General features: G+C 37.4%; 1 protein-coding gene across 5 annotated transcripts in view; it reads left to right on the top strand.

The window, feature by feature from the left end:
• LOC107225884 (GPI inositol-deacylase) overlaps positions 1 to 17,928 on the top strand; it is a 223,323-nt gene that overhangs the window by 70,744 nt on the left and 134,651 nt on the right. For 4 of the 5 annotated variants that reach the window (XR_006903466.1, XR_006903467.1, XM_046734977.1 and 1 more), the window contains exon 3: positions 11,944 to 12,054. The exons of the other annotated variant lie outside the window; for it this stretch is intronic. Coding sequence is in view for 2 of the 4 variants with exons in the window: in XM_046734977.1 (XP_046590933.1) it covers positions 11,944 to 12,054 (111 nt within the window). In the remaining 2 variants the exon portion in view is untranslated. The remainder of the gene's footprint in view (positions 1 to 11,943; positions 12,055 to 17,928) is intronic. 5 annotated transcript variants of the gene reach the window in all.

The raw sequence follows: 17,928 nt of genomic DNA on the forward strand, positions 1-17,928 counted from the left end.
ACACGACAAACCCTTTCTACCTAGGGCAAAAAATTTTTTCTCAAAAGCCAAAAAAAGTTCTTCAATAGTTTTATAATTGAGAATTTATAAGCGATTTGTAAATATAATAGAATATTTCGAGTAAAATAGAATTTTTAGCAAAATTTTTATTTGAACTACACGGTAAAAAGTTGTTTTAGTTGCAAAAAATATCGAAAAATTTACAAAAGTCTTGTGTTACGTAGGGGACAAGCCAGGTCCGTTGGTGCGCCAACATGTGTAGCCTTGTTAACCAAGTTCTGTCAGCCATATCAAGTTGGAACCGCCACATTCGAAAATCAAAAAATCTATGGAATAATTAAGGGCTAATCAAGGCTAATTAAATGCTCCATTTTCGAATTAAATGCTCCGCGTTTTTTAAAAGAAACCGGTGTCGGTGCCAGCTCGACATAAACCTGGAACCGCCACACCGTAAAAAACGGAAAACAGTTGAAATTTCGGAAAAGTGTTAGGGTCGAAATTAAAGGCTAATTAAAGGCTCTTGGAATTTCTCATCTTTGAATTAATTGCGACGCGTTTTTTAAAAAAAACCTGTGGCGGTACCAGCTCGAGATCAACCTGGCCAGACTTAAAAAAAATGGGAACGAGGTCAAATTTCGAAAAAGTGTGAAAGTCATAATTAAAGGCTAATTAAAGGCTCCTGGAATCCATGGATAGAATATATTCTGAAAATCACCCCTACACAAGGGCACCCCTCAAACTCTAAAATTTGGTGTAACTCTCAGCTGGAACAAGTTATAGAGTTCGTATGGGCGCCAAAATGACTCTAGAATTAAAGGCTTCTGGAATATCACCCGCTCGATTTAACTGCGTCACCCCCGAGGGGGGTCAACCACCACAAAACTCGAAAAATCGTTGTAACTCTTGGACGAAACAAGTTACAGAGTTCGTATAGGCGCCAAAATTACTGTAAAATTAAAGGCTCTCAATCAACAATCGGCACGAATTAAATGCTGCACCCCCAGCGGGTGGAAACCACCTCCAAACTCGAAAAATCGGTGTAACTCTTAGACGGAACAAGTTAGAGGGTTTTTAGAGGCGTTATATTAATTTCTTAATCATAGGCTCTCCGCTGCACAGTTCAAAAGTCTGTGTTACAGAAAATCCATACAAGTCGAAGTAATCCATTTCAATTTCCAGATTTCGGTCACTTCAAAACAATGCATTATTGAATTGTCTTTGATAACAGAAGAATTTTCAACAACACAAGCTCTACAAAAATCAGCAAAAAATTTTGAGTGAATTTCAGGGTACACAAAATTTTTAAGTGTTCAGTTGATTTCATGTTTTGTCAACGATCAAACCGATTATTCTGTTCTGTTAGTAGTACAAAATAATTCAAGTTTCACGGGACCGTTTTGCAGTATAGTTCACTACTTCGTTGCTATCAGGAATCATGATACCCCGTTTCAATCCATGATTCCCGAGACTATTTTAAATAGAGTAATTTCTGGTTTTGTCCGTAACTTCGTGCTGGTACATGAATATGGAGTGCTATTGGATCAGGTGTCAACATTGTTAAAAATTATTCATCGCTCACAAATTTGTTGCGATAATGTGTTCTGACCGTATAAGCCAGTCACCGTCACCCAAACTATGTTTCACTCTACGTTGAGTCGGTTCATTTCCGACGTTATCGCCCCTGATCCAATTGAATTGAATCCACTCATAAATCAGAATGCGTAAATCAGTGAGATTAATAATAAAAATATTAATAATAAAATATGATTTAATCATGATCACAAAAATGCAGGCGAACAGAGGGTATTTCGACAATTAGCAAAAAAAGCTTGTCAATGCCTAAGCGCTTGGAGTAAATTCATTTAAATGACCTGTGTTAAATTCCATTATGTATCAAAAACTCATGAATTTTATTCGTCAGTAATTGCTTATAGTACACATTGTTAATATAAAATCTCATCGGTAGGAAAAAATCATTTTTATTTGACAAAATAGCTATTGGTACTCACAGCATGTATGATTTCAGTAGAATGAGGATTGTGTGTAGGCGACCGTGATGTTAGCCATCATGGCATCGCACATCTCGGGAAATATTTCAATTGCAAGAGTTTTTGATATAATCAAAATTGCCATTTTTAACTTTTTTTCTGTGTTGTAAACATCAATCGACAATATATCGACATATATGTGTAGAGGAAATATATTCCCGTCATTTGAATATTGCCGTGTTCTCTCGAGCGTCACTAAAGTAGATCGCGATACATACGGCATTAGAAACATTTCCTTCATGGCGGTAACTTCCATCTTGCTTGCCGATCCTTCATGATTTATCAGGTAATTCCCTTCTTGTTCAACTTTACATTCATTGTATTGCTCAATATTGGTGCGATTACTCCAGTATTTATATACAGAAAAAGAACTAAATTTCACAATAATGTCTAAAACTTTTCCCGAGAACTGGCCCATCAGAGCCGCAACGCCGAATACCGAGGTGAAACGGCATTTTCGTCAGATGCCGTCACCTGAAACAGTCAGTTCAATGCCATCATTACTCGAAGCGTCTTTGCGTATTTCTCCTTATTCTTCCTCGACAGCTTGTCTCAACAACGGTTTACAAACACTCGAAGCAGCTGTATGAATATTTTTCACTATTACATCGTACTTCGTTTGTTGAACTGGCGGCGGCAAGTCCATGAGACCACAAAACCTTCTTGCTTCATTCCAATCGATCCCCAATGAACGCATTGCAAAACTGAATCGTGCATTTATTTCATAAGCCGTGTAGATTGTAACCGGAATAATTTATTTTTAATAGATACTTGTGAGGGCTAAAGTCCGGTTTCCCTACGGCGCAGGTACTGATCAGAATAAGGAGATAATTGACGATAAAGATACTATTGTTGGGCGCCAGACGCAGTAGCGTCAGATATAAGATAATTGAAGAAATGACAGGAGAAGAAACGATCAGGTTCTACGACGGTTTTGCACAGCCGGCTCAGTACAGACAAGATGGTAAATGGATGGTAGAGGGGAGGGATCGTATCCAACAGATAAACACAACAAAATAGAGAATGGTAATAGTATCGACTATATTGACAAAAGGCGAGCGATATTAATTACAAGCGAAAGATGTAAGACATTCAGTTACAATTAAATCATGAAAGAAATTCAAATACAGCCAGAGAGAAGGTATGAGTGAGAGTTAACAGATTAACGAGACGAGCTATGTGATAGCGATAGAAAAGCGTATGTTCGCGATAATACTAATTGGAGTACATTCGGCGAGATTTACAAAATAAGTCAATCAATGTAGGCTAGCATGCAATCCACGATCAAAGGTTCTTAAATTAGGGTACAATGCAAGCAACAACAGAATGAGATAGCGCGAGAATAGTAATATCACAATAAAGAAAAATAGTCAAGATAATCTGCAGTTAGCAGAGAATATTACAAATAATAAAGAAATTAAGAGATATTATGAGAAACGAAAGAAACAAGAATTAGAAATCAATCAGATAATATCTAAGTTAAATCAGCGGTTCATCAATTCAATTTAGTGAAACAATATAATAATCGTAATTAAGGGAAACAAGATATTCGATATAATTTTCAGGACTCAAAAATTATTTTAAAGAAGACAAAGTAATACGTAGTGTCTAGCTTGGAATGTATGCGATAGATATGAGATAACTGACGGTAAGATATACGGAAGACACAGGTATTCTTAACATATTAAGAAACAAAATTATACGAAAGGTACGATAATGCGATATATTACAAGCGAGAAGAAATACGGACGAACCACGTGCTAGCGATAATAGAAGCGAGAATTAAACAAAAAGATGTTACTCAGTACGGTGCAATACTCGAGGTTCCGAAAACGACGTGTTACACCACGCAGCGACGGAAGATCGCGTACACGGTATGTTATGTGGAAACCTATTTGTGTGTTGCCACACAGTCGATATTAGGATTATGATGAAATAAGTAAACCGGTTAGGTGGAGCATTGAGTAGATAGTCTGTTTTGTTTATTGATTAAAATGAATATTTAAGAACGTACACACGTAGGAAATATAATGTGAGCGTCGGACTGACCGTTTGCTTCCACTCGAAGATTAAAACTGCCTGCATGAAATGAATGCCTATAAGAATCACTGTGTGATGGGTAGCAATCTATACGGACGACTCGCTATCCGCTGTATCAGCGGTAAACCGTCTCGGATGACTATTCTCAGGAGCGTGACCCGCCTTGGATGTTCGTCTGGAATTTTACATGACAGGTATATTTACGACATTAATTACTCAACCGTAATCGATAACAAGGCAAATTAATCGCATCAGACAAAAGATATAGACAAGGTAATAGAAATTTTGCTAAAAGATGAAGATAAGTGACTAAGAATAAGTCAAACTGAGATAATATGTGTAACTTAATTAATTTTCCAATCACTACAACGAACAATAGTCAGCTATTCAAATAAAACAGGCAAATAGGTAATCGCGATGGGATCAGAAGCAAAGCGATAGCCAAATGCTGCAATTCAGCGATATTAGATAAGCAGAGCGAAATTAAGAAAGAATGCAATAGTCACCACAAATTAAATAAGTAAGTTGACTAGTCGCGAAGTTATTTGCGATATTAGACAAGAGATACGATAAAGGACGAGCTTATGTGGCCCACGCAGCGCAAGCCGCGAGAAAAGATGAGAGAGAAAATAGGTAAAAGATATAAATAAAGTATAATGCAAATAACTTCGGGCTTCAATATAACAAAGAAAACTTCAGTTACGTGAATAGAAGATATAGGTGAGAACAGTAGATATAGCGGTAGACAAGTAAACAGAAAAGTGCGGTAATAAAACGGTTAAGGCAGCGGAAAACACGTCGACTTCGTACGAGCACTAGACGTAGAATGTGCCGGGTCGAGAGATGCTCCTTGCGATCCCGGTCGATTTTCGGCGTGCTGCCGTCTTTGTTAGGGGTGAATCTCTCCTTGTTCTGGGTGATCGCAATTGGGCCAGCAGGTCACGTGGATGGGCGGTAGTCCATCGGCTCCATCGTTGATATATATAAATTTATCGACCTGTTGAGCGATATGTAGAGGGGGTTGTCATCGGCTGCCCCGCGCTACGCATGAGAGGGGAAGGTGTACCCCTCACGGTACTGCGGTATTGATGCAGGAATAGATCTTGGCGGTAAATTATGATTTTACTTCATGTTGCAGTATCTATAATAAAGCGGTAGAAAAACGCTGCCTGCTCCTCGCTATGCTGGTATTCCCTGCGCAGTCCATTTCTCCAGTGTCGCAACTCGGTATTCGCCCTACGGCATCACCGTACCGAGATGTCTTGGTTGTGGTGATTACCACACGGGCCTCTCATCCAAAACTCATTAGTCTAACATGGCCCATTCCCAGCTACTCGGGTTTGCCGGCCAAGCTGCGATCTTTCGACGAGGCATGTGCATCAGACAAACATGCTCTAGCTTGATGGCTAACGGCGAAATAGGCATTAGGGTTGGTTCAGCTCCTGGCTGACAAGTGTCGTCGACGTTTACGCACATCCATTCCAAGACTTAGCAGTGGCGAAGAAAGTCGCGATCGTCTATCCCATTGGAAACTGGTTCAAGGAGTACGTGATCAGTTTTGGATGAGTGGAGCAAGGAGTACTTGAACATCTTAGAGCAGCGAGTCAAATGGACGTCTCCCCAGCCCAATCTATCTGAAGGAGAGTTAGTAGTCCTGCTCGATCCTTCACTGCCTGGTTATCATATATCCTGGTCCAGACGGCTCAGTAAGAGCTGCATTAGTCAAGACTGCCAATGATACTTGCACGAGGGTTTCCAAATTTGCTCGAGTGCTGCCTTGCGATTCTTCGGCCAAGGTTGTCAACGTTGCACCCCCTAAGGCAGGCGGTAAATGATCAAAGAACTTCATCGTTCCAGGAAAAAAGTGTGCCCTGTGGTGCCCCCTTTTAGCGAGGCAGCTAACCTCCAGTTGTCTCGTACGGTTCCGCAAGGCCCGCACTTCTGATCCGTTGTGCACGACAAGTAGGCGCACCTTCGCAAACTAAAAGAATCAGCAACAACAGATGAACTGATGAAGAAATTCATTGGGATAGCCTTACTTTTTGAATACATTTTGCTTAAATTTATTGTCTCTGAAAAAGATGATCAACTTGCATTTCTTAAAAAAGATTCTGCTGTGAATAGGTGCCAGATATTCCTTATGAAAATGAAACTTGGACTACCTTTCGCTGTAATTGGCTATATGTTTACAGTATCCTATATTTCTGCTGCAAACAATTACTCCAATGTTTCAAAAATGTTGATTGAAAAATCTGAAACATGGATATTTTGACCATCAAAAGAGGCTATCAGAAGAATATTGCCTCAAAGCTTTTTAAACTATCCGAATTGTCCAAACATAATTGATTGCACTGAACTTCGTACTAAACATACCACCAACGGTTGAACAGAGAATTTTGATGTATTCAAACGACAAATAGAACCTTACGGTAAAATTTTTGATTGGTATTATTCCATCAGGTATGAATACTTTTGTGTCAAAAGCATATGGAAGAGAAGCAACTGATGGATTCATATCAATCGATTCTGGCTTTCTCAATTTAATTGAAGCAGGAGATTAAATTCTGACTAACAAAGGTTTTCCACAAATTAATAGTGAGCTCCTAATACGCCAGTTCGTATTAATAATGCCGCCATTCACTTGCAATCCACATTTTTTTTGTGAAGTTCTTCTAGGGTATTCTATAGCTTCAATTACAATACATGTTGAAAGAGCGATCAAAAGAATTGAAATTTTTTAAATTTCAGAGCATATTAACATAGAATTATTAGATAATATTGATGATATTATATTCATGGTTTGCAAACTGGCAAATAACAAAGAGCCATTTCTAAAAAAAAAAATTAAAACACGGTGCATGTATATATTTTTGAACTTAATCTAAAAACATATTGTACGATCTATACATTTCTTTGTAATGTTGTTTAAGGATGTTAAATTGAATAACGTTTAATTTAATTTTACAAGTTATCGAGAATTCTTTGCATTTATACTGAAATAAAATAATTTAAATATCTGTATTGTAAGAATTATTTATCATTAGATTTTATTATTTACCGATATGGAGGGGTTCAAAATTAAAGCAAGGATATACAGCCCGCTCTCATAATAGTGCCGGCAATGGGGGAGGAGGGGAGGATTTTTCTTGGATCTCAGGTACCCCCACCACTGACGCGCATTCACGCCGTCGGAATTCTCGTCGCGCTCTCGGAATAGTGCTGCCGCACTGGGTAAACTGTGATTACTCGTGTATATTTATATTCGTTCTCCTTATCAGTAATATAGAGATAAGAGTTCATGACCACGAAATAACGGCGTATCGGCAGAGCAGCCCCGATTCCTACCTTACCGACAGTCGGTATGTTACCTCTGCAATGGTAAACCGTACCTACGATATTGTTACCGACTGGAGCATTAACAAAGATGGCACCATCCTCATTTTTGCTCGATTTTACCGACAGACAGTTTGACAATGAAATTTTCGTGTTGTCGGATAAGTAGCAATTTTGATTTTTTCGCCGTCGCATTAGCGGACAGTTCAAACTTTTACCGTTAGATGGCGCACATTTTTTACCGACAGTTGGTGTTACTGGGTGTTGCCGCAGGTTTGTCGCATTATCGATCAATCGATATTCCACCGATGGATCTTGCGTGATGTTTCCAATGCTCGCCGCAAGATGGCAACTTTTTTTCATCATGTGGTTGGGTGAACGTTTCAAAGAATAACGGTTGGATGTTTTGAATAGATGTTTTTTTATTTATCAGTAGTTACATTCTGTTTTCGGCTTATACATAATAATGGAAATATATCATCTTATTTTACATTGAGCAAATAATCTCACACATTTTTCGTTATTCACACAATAATAATAATTAAACATCTTTGCCCAAAATTGACTTATACTAATTTCTTAACCGTGCCACTAATCGGACTGTACTCGACAATACGATCATGCGAGATCATGCAATAGACTGCAGTGTTTGCGGGAAATTCCACGCTCGCGTCAAATTCCAATCGAATATCCACCGGTCCTCTTTTCAAACTGTCCAACTTTTTCCAATACGAGTCAGAAATTTTCCCAGAGTTTTTATTAATGAGGGATTCTCCGTTAACTCGGCCTCTTTTTTTCGACTATCTCAGATCTGCCCCATAATTGGTTATATCAAAGTAATACTAAAAGTTACTCCATGTGAACTTTTTCAGATTTTTAAATTCATTATTTGAGAAATTGCCGTTTTTTTTTCAAATTAATATATCTCGGAAACTTGAAGTAACTGAAAAAAAATGACTCGACATAAATGTTGTAGTTTTTTGTTCGCTTTCGAGAGGAATTCTTAAAAAAAATTTTACGTTCCGGTAACGCTTATTTTTTACTAAAAAAGGAAGAAATTTTTTTTTCATTCAAAAAGGACCCTTTTTTTCGCTGAAAAAATTACAGAATCTTCCAATATGTGTGACAATATCGCCAAAAAATCGCCAGAGTGGCACGGATCGAGGTTCTAGGGTAAAAAAATGAAGCCACACAAATTAATTTTTTTATACCAGAACCTCGACCGAATTTGTGTGGCTTCATTTTTTTTACCCTAGAACCTTGATCCGTGCCACTCTGGCGATTTTTTGGCGATATTGTCACACATATTGGAAGACTCTGAAAGAGTTTGAAAAGAGGACTGGTGGATATTCGATTGGAATTTGACGCGAGCGTGGAATTTCCCGCAAACACTGCAACCTATTGCATGATCTCGCATGATCGTATTGTCGAGTACAGTCCGATTATCGGCACGGTTAAGAAATTAGTATAAGTCAATTTTGGGCGAAGATGTTCAATTATTATTATTGTGTGAATAAAGAAAAATGTGTAAGGTTATTTGCTAAATTTAAAATAAGATGATATATTTCCATTATTATGTATAAGCCGAAAACAGAATGTAATCTCTCTATCTAATAAAAAAGTTCTGAACAAATGAAAAAGACGTAGCAACAGGTGAAAAAGATTATAATAACAACAGTATACCCATGAAGTTGACGGTGGAGTGAGATGCCGAAAACACAACAAAAAGCATCTAGCAAACAAAACTTCCTTTGACAGCTGTCATCGGCTGTTTATGACAGTCTTTGAAAAATATCTTTATAGGTATCTATTTCTGACACGCAAAAAATAAACATGCAAACGAGAATTATCAAGATGATTCCCGACGGGAACTGTCTTTTTCGCGTGCTGGCGTATTGTGTATACGGCACTCAAGATCGACACGCAGAGGTGAGACTGAGTATCGTTTCAAATATATCATACTGGCAAACATGTCAGTAGAAGTAATGAAACAGAACTCGAGGAGAGTTATATCAGAGAAGAAATAGGTTTTTTCGGATCCTGTAAATCCTTGATGCGGTTAACCACTAAGTAAGGGCCTTCCCAGTTTCTTTGTCGTTTCGGACATCGTCCTTTCTGTCTTCGAGGTTGAAAGAGCCAGACAGAATCTCCGGGATTAAATTTTATATTCCTGGCTCGAATATCATAACGAGTTTTTAATTTGTCTGAAGCCATAGAAATTCTACTTATAGCAAAGCTATGAATTTCTTCTACTATGGGGAAAATAATAACTATAGCAAAATAAGTCGCCAAATCCAATTGGGGATGCATAGCATCGGGGGTTTTGTACATGTGAATGGATTCGTTTATGAAAACAATCTGAGCAGACCTGCATAGGGAGCCAATAGCAATGTCGGGTTGATCGGAAACGACCGATCAACAGTTGCAGAACTGTCATCAAATCAGCATAAATAATTTCATCTGTCTAACAGACACTGTTTAAGGAAATAGTGAGGCGCGTAGCGCCGAGGTGGGGTTGACGCGCGAAGCGCGCAGGGGCGAAGCCCCTAGTTACTGATAAATAAAAAAACATCTATTCAAAGCATCCAACCGTTATTTTTTGAAACGTTCACCCAACCACATGATGAAAAAAAATAATAATATAGTTTCAAAATGAATTTTCAACTGTATTTCCTCATTACTTATGGGCGTTTGAGCAATATTCATCGCTTGAAATGTTGTCAGAAGTAACTGTATAACGTTGAAAGAATTGATCGTCGTCTTTGTTGTAGGAAGGCATTAATGCACTTTCAAATTCTCAATTACATATAAGTCACAAACAACTGATACAAATACACCACGGCCGATTTAAGAATATGAACTGAAAGCTGGCAGCATACAATGACTGCAGTTATTGAACTAGCCGCCCGAAACTCCAGTAAGAATTTAAACAGTCGCGAGAGCGGTGGGGTCAAGCTATTTTAATTTTTTGACCTCCAATGTTTTTTACGCGCCAGTCAATCACAAAATCTGACTTATTGGTATCATATGTCTCACATGATACGTTGCAACAGGCAGATAAAATTAGAACTTCGCCGAAACAAAATTTAATTAATTCGGTGCTTCAGCGTGACAAGATAACTTACATTTCTTCCATAGTATCCAAGCCATTCCATATCAACTTTCCGATTTCTTTTAATGTTTTGGAAAAAAATAATAACCAAAGTCCTATATGTTTAGAGTATTAGCCATGTTGATTCCAAAATTCTACGCTCGGAATCCGATTCCAGTAACCTCACAAACTAATAAAATACCCGGCTCCGGAAGATTTCATGATCTTAAAAGAAACTATGCCAGAAACCGTTCGGCAAATTGTGGGAGTAGTTTTTGTTGTAAATGCATCCGAAATTTATTGAAACGAAGAAACTCCTGAATTGTTGCTTGGAAAGAGCTTTGTAATGTTAAATAAGACGAACTGAAGGAAATAGTGCGATTCTAATGGGAATTCGGCTGAACGTGTACAAGGGTAGTTCACCCCTTAAGTGACGTTATTTCGAAAAACGCAATAACACGTATCCTCTACTTTTTCTGCTGTTTCAAATGCAATTAATTTCTTTAAAATCTGCACAATAGTTTTTTAGTTATACAAATTTTTTAACTCTCACTCTCTATAATCTTCGACTATTCAATCCCGTCGTAACCGGCCAAAATGCGTTTTTTCATTCTAATATCTTAACTGGAAGTATGCGAAACTATGAAACAACAACTGAGGATGCCCAACTTTGGGGGCTGATTTCACCCCTTTAAACCGTTTTTCCGCCGTTAAAAAAAAAATACGGGCCGCTTCGATTTTGGTGAAGAATAACATATACTCAAATGGTCGAAATCGGGGGGGGGGGGGGGGGGGGGGGCACTTCAGGCAGTTTCCTTGTGAGTTTGGTCTTTTCGATGTTTTTTGCATTAAAAGAAAACCTTAGTGCAGCACCAGTTGACATCAACTTGACACAATTCGACATAGTTGAAATAATTACGAGATCTCAAAAGCGTACGGCTCGGATTTTTTCAATTTCCTTATTTATTTTTAAGGTTTCTCGGGATGACACGAGTTTTCTTCGAGTATTTGGAAAAACAAGGTACAGCACAAGTTGGCACAAACCAGCACTACCGAGAAAGTTGCGAAATCTTGGAAGTGCTTGGCTGGGTATTGAATATCTGTACTTTCTCATATATTTTTTGGTATTTTTTGAGTTCTTTCTAAGTTTTTAGAAGAACAGTGTACGACTCAAGCTGGCACAAGCCTGGCATAACCTATTCCAATTTTCTCTTCTATACTTTAAGTTTCCTTTTTTTTTCTCTTGGTATACAAACTTTTTGACGAAACGAAGTACGACACAAACTAGCAGAAATCTAGCACAATCTGGCACCATTTTTTTTTAGATATTTCAAAAGTGCTGGGCTTATGTATAATTTTCAGCCAAACATCCAATTTCACGAAGCAAAGAGTATTATGCCACATGTTATTTCTGATTATTTATGTTCACAGTGAGATCATTGGCATCGATTAGTTTGAGGAAAAGTCTCAAGGATGGGACTCCCTTTCATTTTGACTATTTCACCGTTGATCTGCAAGGAGAATACTCTGCGTTGTATGGTGGTAAGGAGGCCAATGTCTTACTTTCGTTATGTTATTTCAGTATGTGTCATTTCAATAATGGACCAAAAAAACCATCTTTTAGAGAAATATCACAATTATAATGTTATAAGTGAGTGGTTTATAGTACACCCAAGTGAAGTCAATCCCGATCTCGCTCATTTAAGGAGGTATTATCGTTTCTCACGTGAAACTTATTTTCCAACTTAGCTACGTGAAATTTTGTGAACACGAAATTCAGAGCAAAATCCCACTTCTGGTGAAATTTCACAACGATTTACCGTCTAGAAACTGAGATATTTAATTTCAAAATCACAATTTTTGTATACTTTTAACACATGTCTTATGGCGTGAGGGGTACCGAGGTTAGGTTTTTTATTTTTTTGTACGTGATAATTCCAACTTTTGTTGATGAAAAATGAACACATGCAACTTTAGATTACAGGTAATAAATTGATGTACATTAAATGTAGGGTTACCGATGAAATAAAAGAGAAATATCGAGTTAATCGCACTGGTTCCTGAACGCGACGGACTACACGAGCTGATTGAAAATCAATTTGGCAACGCCGCATGACCAACTCAACTATCGCACGCATATATGTGTGTCTATATATATGTTATACCGGGACAATCTCTTGAAACTATACAGTCAATGCGCATACGCGAGTTTTATCGGCTGTTCGTGCAGGCTGGCCACTCCGAGTTTCAGCTGTCCAACTCTGTTACTGGCGGCGATGTAGTTCCATAGAGATATAAGAATAGTCGCTGTGAGCCTCACTCGTGCCGCCACCTAGCTGTTTCAGAAGCTAAACAGCTGGCGTGTTTATTTGCATTAGAGTAATACTGATAAATATCGAAATAAGCAAAATATTAGTAAATGAGTGATATTTTCATTGTAATAGTAAAGTAAAAAGTTGAAAATAATAACGAGTTGAAACTCCAGTAGAAAATATGTAAGTATATAGTTATGAAGTAATTGAAACTAAGTTTTCAGTGATAATTTGTAGGTTAAGAAGTTCAAAACAAGTATATATTAACACATGGATAGATAGACAACATTGATACTTAAAAAACTGTCATGTATACTATTAATATATAATAAATAATTTTTTAATGGAAAAATCCGTAGTCATGGATGTTTTAATAAGGACAGGATTTGAAAAAATCATACACAAAATAAACTTTCAACCTGCAACGGAACTAAAAGGCATAAATCTATTTAAAGCCGATCATGTTCGGAGTGTGCAAGAATACAGGCATAATGGAGAAAGTTTGTTTATTCAAGCTGAAGTTGTTCGACAAGTATCCGCATCTTCTGAGCCATATAAAGTACAGTTAAACGTGAGCAATCATTATTTTTGTTGATTACGATGTTACTGAACAATATGCTTCATAAAAAATTAAAGTTCTGGAAGTTCACTCCAGCAATATCTAATAAATCTTTATCGGTCTTAATAAATGGAAAACCACAGAAACTACGCTGTTTTCTGTTTTGTTCAACAACAGCCTCGTTAAAACCAACCGACTTATCTACTATATCTGTTAACGATGTGCCGCATTGTACCTCTTCATCTTTAATTTTTTTTCTTATTCACAATAGTTTTGAGAGTAGCAATTTCCGGTATTTCAGTTTGAACTTCAGCATCGCAGTAAATAGTCATGTAAATATATCTGTTACAAGTGAAAGTTTTTGTTTGTTCGATACCAGCAGAATTTACAAAATCTCCTTGACACTCTTGATCAGTTTTTAAAATTACTTCTGCACTGCTTACATCCATAGGTTCACGTCCACTATTATTGACAAAATTATTAGAGTCATCATTAACTTGATTTCCAGTATCACAATTCACTCCGATGTTATGCTTGTGAAGAGTCTTTCTTCGATTAATGAGTCGATTGTACCTATAATTAATAGACACCTACATATGTTATTATATAAATGTAAATGTATATACTATTTAATTTTATAATTTTTTTTTTTACTTTTCATATATTTACCTGCTTAAAACAGCTCTTTCATTTACTTGCTTTGCATGATAAACAGGAGGAAATAGAGTTGGCGCGTAGCTTGGACTCGCAGCATCATCTGATTTTTTCTTGCCAATGAGTATTACATATTACGTGATGAGTTTTTGGAGTCCACTTTGAACCATCAGGACTAAAAAAAACAATAATACTTATGTATTTATATAGTGTTTCATGCAGATAGCGTAACAGTTCACCTATTGATATAGTTGGCTTTATTTTAAAAATATAGAAAACTAAGGCAACGAAAATAAGGTTATGTTACTTACTTTTTTCTTTTCACAGCAGCAATCCATTTTTGCCTTTGACCTATCTTATGTGATGCAGTTGGAAACTTGTAAAATATACAATCACTAGTTTTACCGTTATTTTTGCAGTTAACAACAGAACAAGTGTAATTCCACATACTGTTTATTATTTCTCATACAAAATGCTACCACACACACGCTGGCTCAACTCACTACTCGCCACCACGTGCGCTGCGATCGTTTCGCAGCTCCCCTCCAAGCGGCGGCTCACAGCGAGGAGCGCTTGAAGTGAAAACCAATACGCGATGAAAAGAGAGACAGCAACTAGTGAGTTTGGTTATCTTTGTCTAATCACGCATGCGCTGGCGTGCCCAAAGTTTTGAACGTTGTTGATACAAACATAACCTGATTCGTGTTGCCTTCCCCGAAAAATAGCACTATGGTCAAAACGTGTATGATTTGTAAAGTGGAACACGACGCTTCTGAAAGCCGTAGCTTTCATGAGTAAGTGACGTTTTCCAGGAAATATTCTTGTGTGATATGATTGAAAAGCTAGTTATTTTTGAAGGGTCTAGCCGGATAAGAATGGTGAATCTGCCCCCACCAAAATTTGTGGCACCGATATTTTCCCAAGTTCCTAACGTAAAAAAAAAATTTTGTGCAAAATTACAGCTTTCTACATCGATTCCGAGGGGTTTTTCTGACGAAAAAACGTGTTTTTTCGATTTTTGCGGTTATTAAATACTAAGAGGCGACCGAAAAATCTGAAAAAATTCTGAAAAATCAGAAACATGTTGAAATTTATGGAAAAAATATTTGCAACTTTTTTTTATGCTAAAGCCTATTATTAATCATCGAATCTTCCTTTAAAAAATATATTTCATAGTGTACATATATTTTGCTGCTATTATGACAAAAAATTTTTACCATCAATTACCTGCAAATTAAAAAAAAAGTCTCAAAATTCGGCCTGCAACACATTGAAAAAAAATAAAACGACAAAATTTCACATTTTTTGATGAGAATCCATACATAAATCATTCTTTGGGTTTAATTGTTGGGTGATCATGGTTGGAGTAGTTGTGAGACATAACAAACAGATGTAATCAGTAGAATTTTATTGCTAAGTTGAGTTTATTAATAAATGTTGTTAGTATAATAAGTGTAATTCGAGTTTCCATAAATGTCATTGATCAAGCATTAACTCCTACTATTTATATTGCTACATATTTAATCTTCATCGCTATCACTGTTGATTACGGCATTGATCTCTTCTACATCGAAGAGTCCTGTGAGGATTTCAGCTGGTCTTATGATTTTCGAGAGATATCGAGCATGAGATAGATATAAACGATCGCAGTAATGTGTGAACAGCAACCAACGATTCGTTTGCCATTTGGACAATCACAAACATAACCGCAAATTCCAGAAGATCCTTGGGAATCACGGGTACATTCAATGTAGCATTTATAAGTTTTGCTATTAATGTGTCTCGACCTCACAAGAACTTGAACGATTTCGTGATTTGTATCTTCTAATCACTTCAAATAATTGAGTGCAATATTTCCATCCTCGTCCATCATTTCAGCAAGGTAAGATACTGCTTGAGATAGATGGTATGAACCAGTAAAGAGTATCTTCAATTCCTTTTCGGTCAGTTCCGGGAAATCAAGCAAATCAGCTGATGCTAATTGCTGAAATTGCGTTTATCGGCAATTCCAACGCTCCAACTCTGCGTCTTCTGCCAATGAATTCTCGCTATTACGCCTAGACTTCATCTGCTCAATAAAATCATCCCTAATGCCAACATCAGAATTCAGCCTCTTTCCAAAGATATTATTCAGATAGCAAGCAATGCTGAAGAGTGATTGAACCTTTGGGAGAAGTTTATTATCTAAAGAGTGATGAAGTAGCTTATATTTCTGGCCAAGGATACCGTGAACTGCTTCGACCACCCAACGAACTTTTATAACCCATCGAGAGTTGTTTGACTCTTCAGTTGTGATCTGACTACGTTGTCCTTTTAATGCTGGCATGAGTACTTTATATTTTCTCTTTTCTAATTGCTGCACCACGTCTCGGAATCCTCGATCAACTACACAAATGTCACCTGGCCCATGATTCGTTGGAGACCATTCGGATTGTCTAGCAGTATTTTCATTATTTCGGCATCGTTTTGAGTAGTGTCAAAAGGCCCCTGCATCTCAACAATGTACCCGTTCGTCGTGCAAATAGTAAAAGGTTTACATAATGGGACCTTTTTCTGTTCAGAATACGATTTTCGTTAATAGTTCTTGTTCGTACTCTTCTGATGCCGAATGTAAGTTCCATCAAATATCATCACTAATTGGTCCTCGAGCTCATACAGTTTCTTAACTGTATCCGAAGTTTGATGTTCCACAAGATCATCCCTTGATTTGCTAAAATATCTAAAACCCTCTGGTAAAATATCTTTCTCAAAAGAGTTCACGACTTCTGCACAATAATCTGAAACTTGTTGGTCACGATCAAGCCCTAGTACAGATGCAATTATACTATTCGAATTCTCAGTCCTCATTTTGAAAAGAAACACTACCAATGCTTGCAAAATGTTACGGGTCTTGGAATTCCTCATCGATTTCATTTTCCCAGACAGCTCATTCAGATTTGCGGAACTAAGACCAGTCAATGCTTCCAGACGTTGATCAGATAGAGTACCATCCCTTTGATGCTTCAATTCTTGGCCATTCAACAAGTCATTAAGGAAAAAAGTCAAGCCTGATACTTCAATATACTGTTACCAGCATGTATTTTCAACGCAGCTAGATCATCTGAATAGAATTTGTTTTTTATCAGATCAGTTGGGCAACAACGATTTCCCTTAGGAATTAAGATCTTCCTTTTCTCGAATGCTTGCAATCGAGCTTCAGAAGGGACAGTGACGATTGGTGATGTTGAGTCACAAAGAAAGCAGTATTTGTGAGTTGACACTACCCGTGGAAAAGGCATTTCTACCAATTCGACATTGACTGGCTCCTGCACTACAAATGATGGGTTGCCAGTAGATGATTGTGATAGAGTGTCTGTGGAACTTTGTGAAGGTATCACTGTAGAAGATTGTTGTGAAGAAGTCCTTTGAGATGAGTGTAAAAACAGTGAAGATGTCTGCGTTGGCAACGCATAGAGGTCTGAATCTTCATCATCAACTTTTGGCATAGAACATTGGCGAGATCCACCAAACTCTGTTGCTTGAGGTGGTCCTGATTCTCTTGAGCCAGATGTCGATAATGATTCGGTGCTATTTCTATTACTTTTACTGTTTGGAATCAACCTGCAATGAATGCAGAGAATATCCCCAAGTTTCAAGACTTTGCCTATTCTTACAGAATATTCCGAACATTCGCCATTATCGTTATTCTTTTTCGCTGTCCCTTTAATGCTCTAAGCATTCGAGAACAGTATGCACATCTCGTCGGATCTGTTGTTGAATCCGAGCTTACTTGAGGCGTTGACATGGTGTATTACTGATGTTGATCAATCGCTCATAAGTTATTCTGAAACCAATAACTTGAAATTAAGATGTTGTGTGGGTGCATAACTTTTAGTATGAAAATCTTGTTTT

This window comes from Neodiprion lecontei, chromosome 3 (genome assembly GCF_021901455.1).
Source record: "Neodiprion lecontei isolate iyNeoLeco1 chromosome 3, iyNeoLeco1.1, whole genome shotgun sequence".
NCBI lineage: Eukaryota > Metazoa > Arthropoda > Insecta > Hymenoptera > Diprionidae > Neodiprion > Neodiprion lecontei.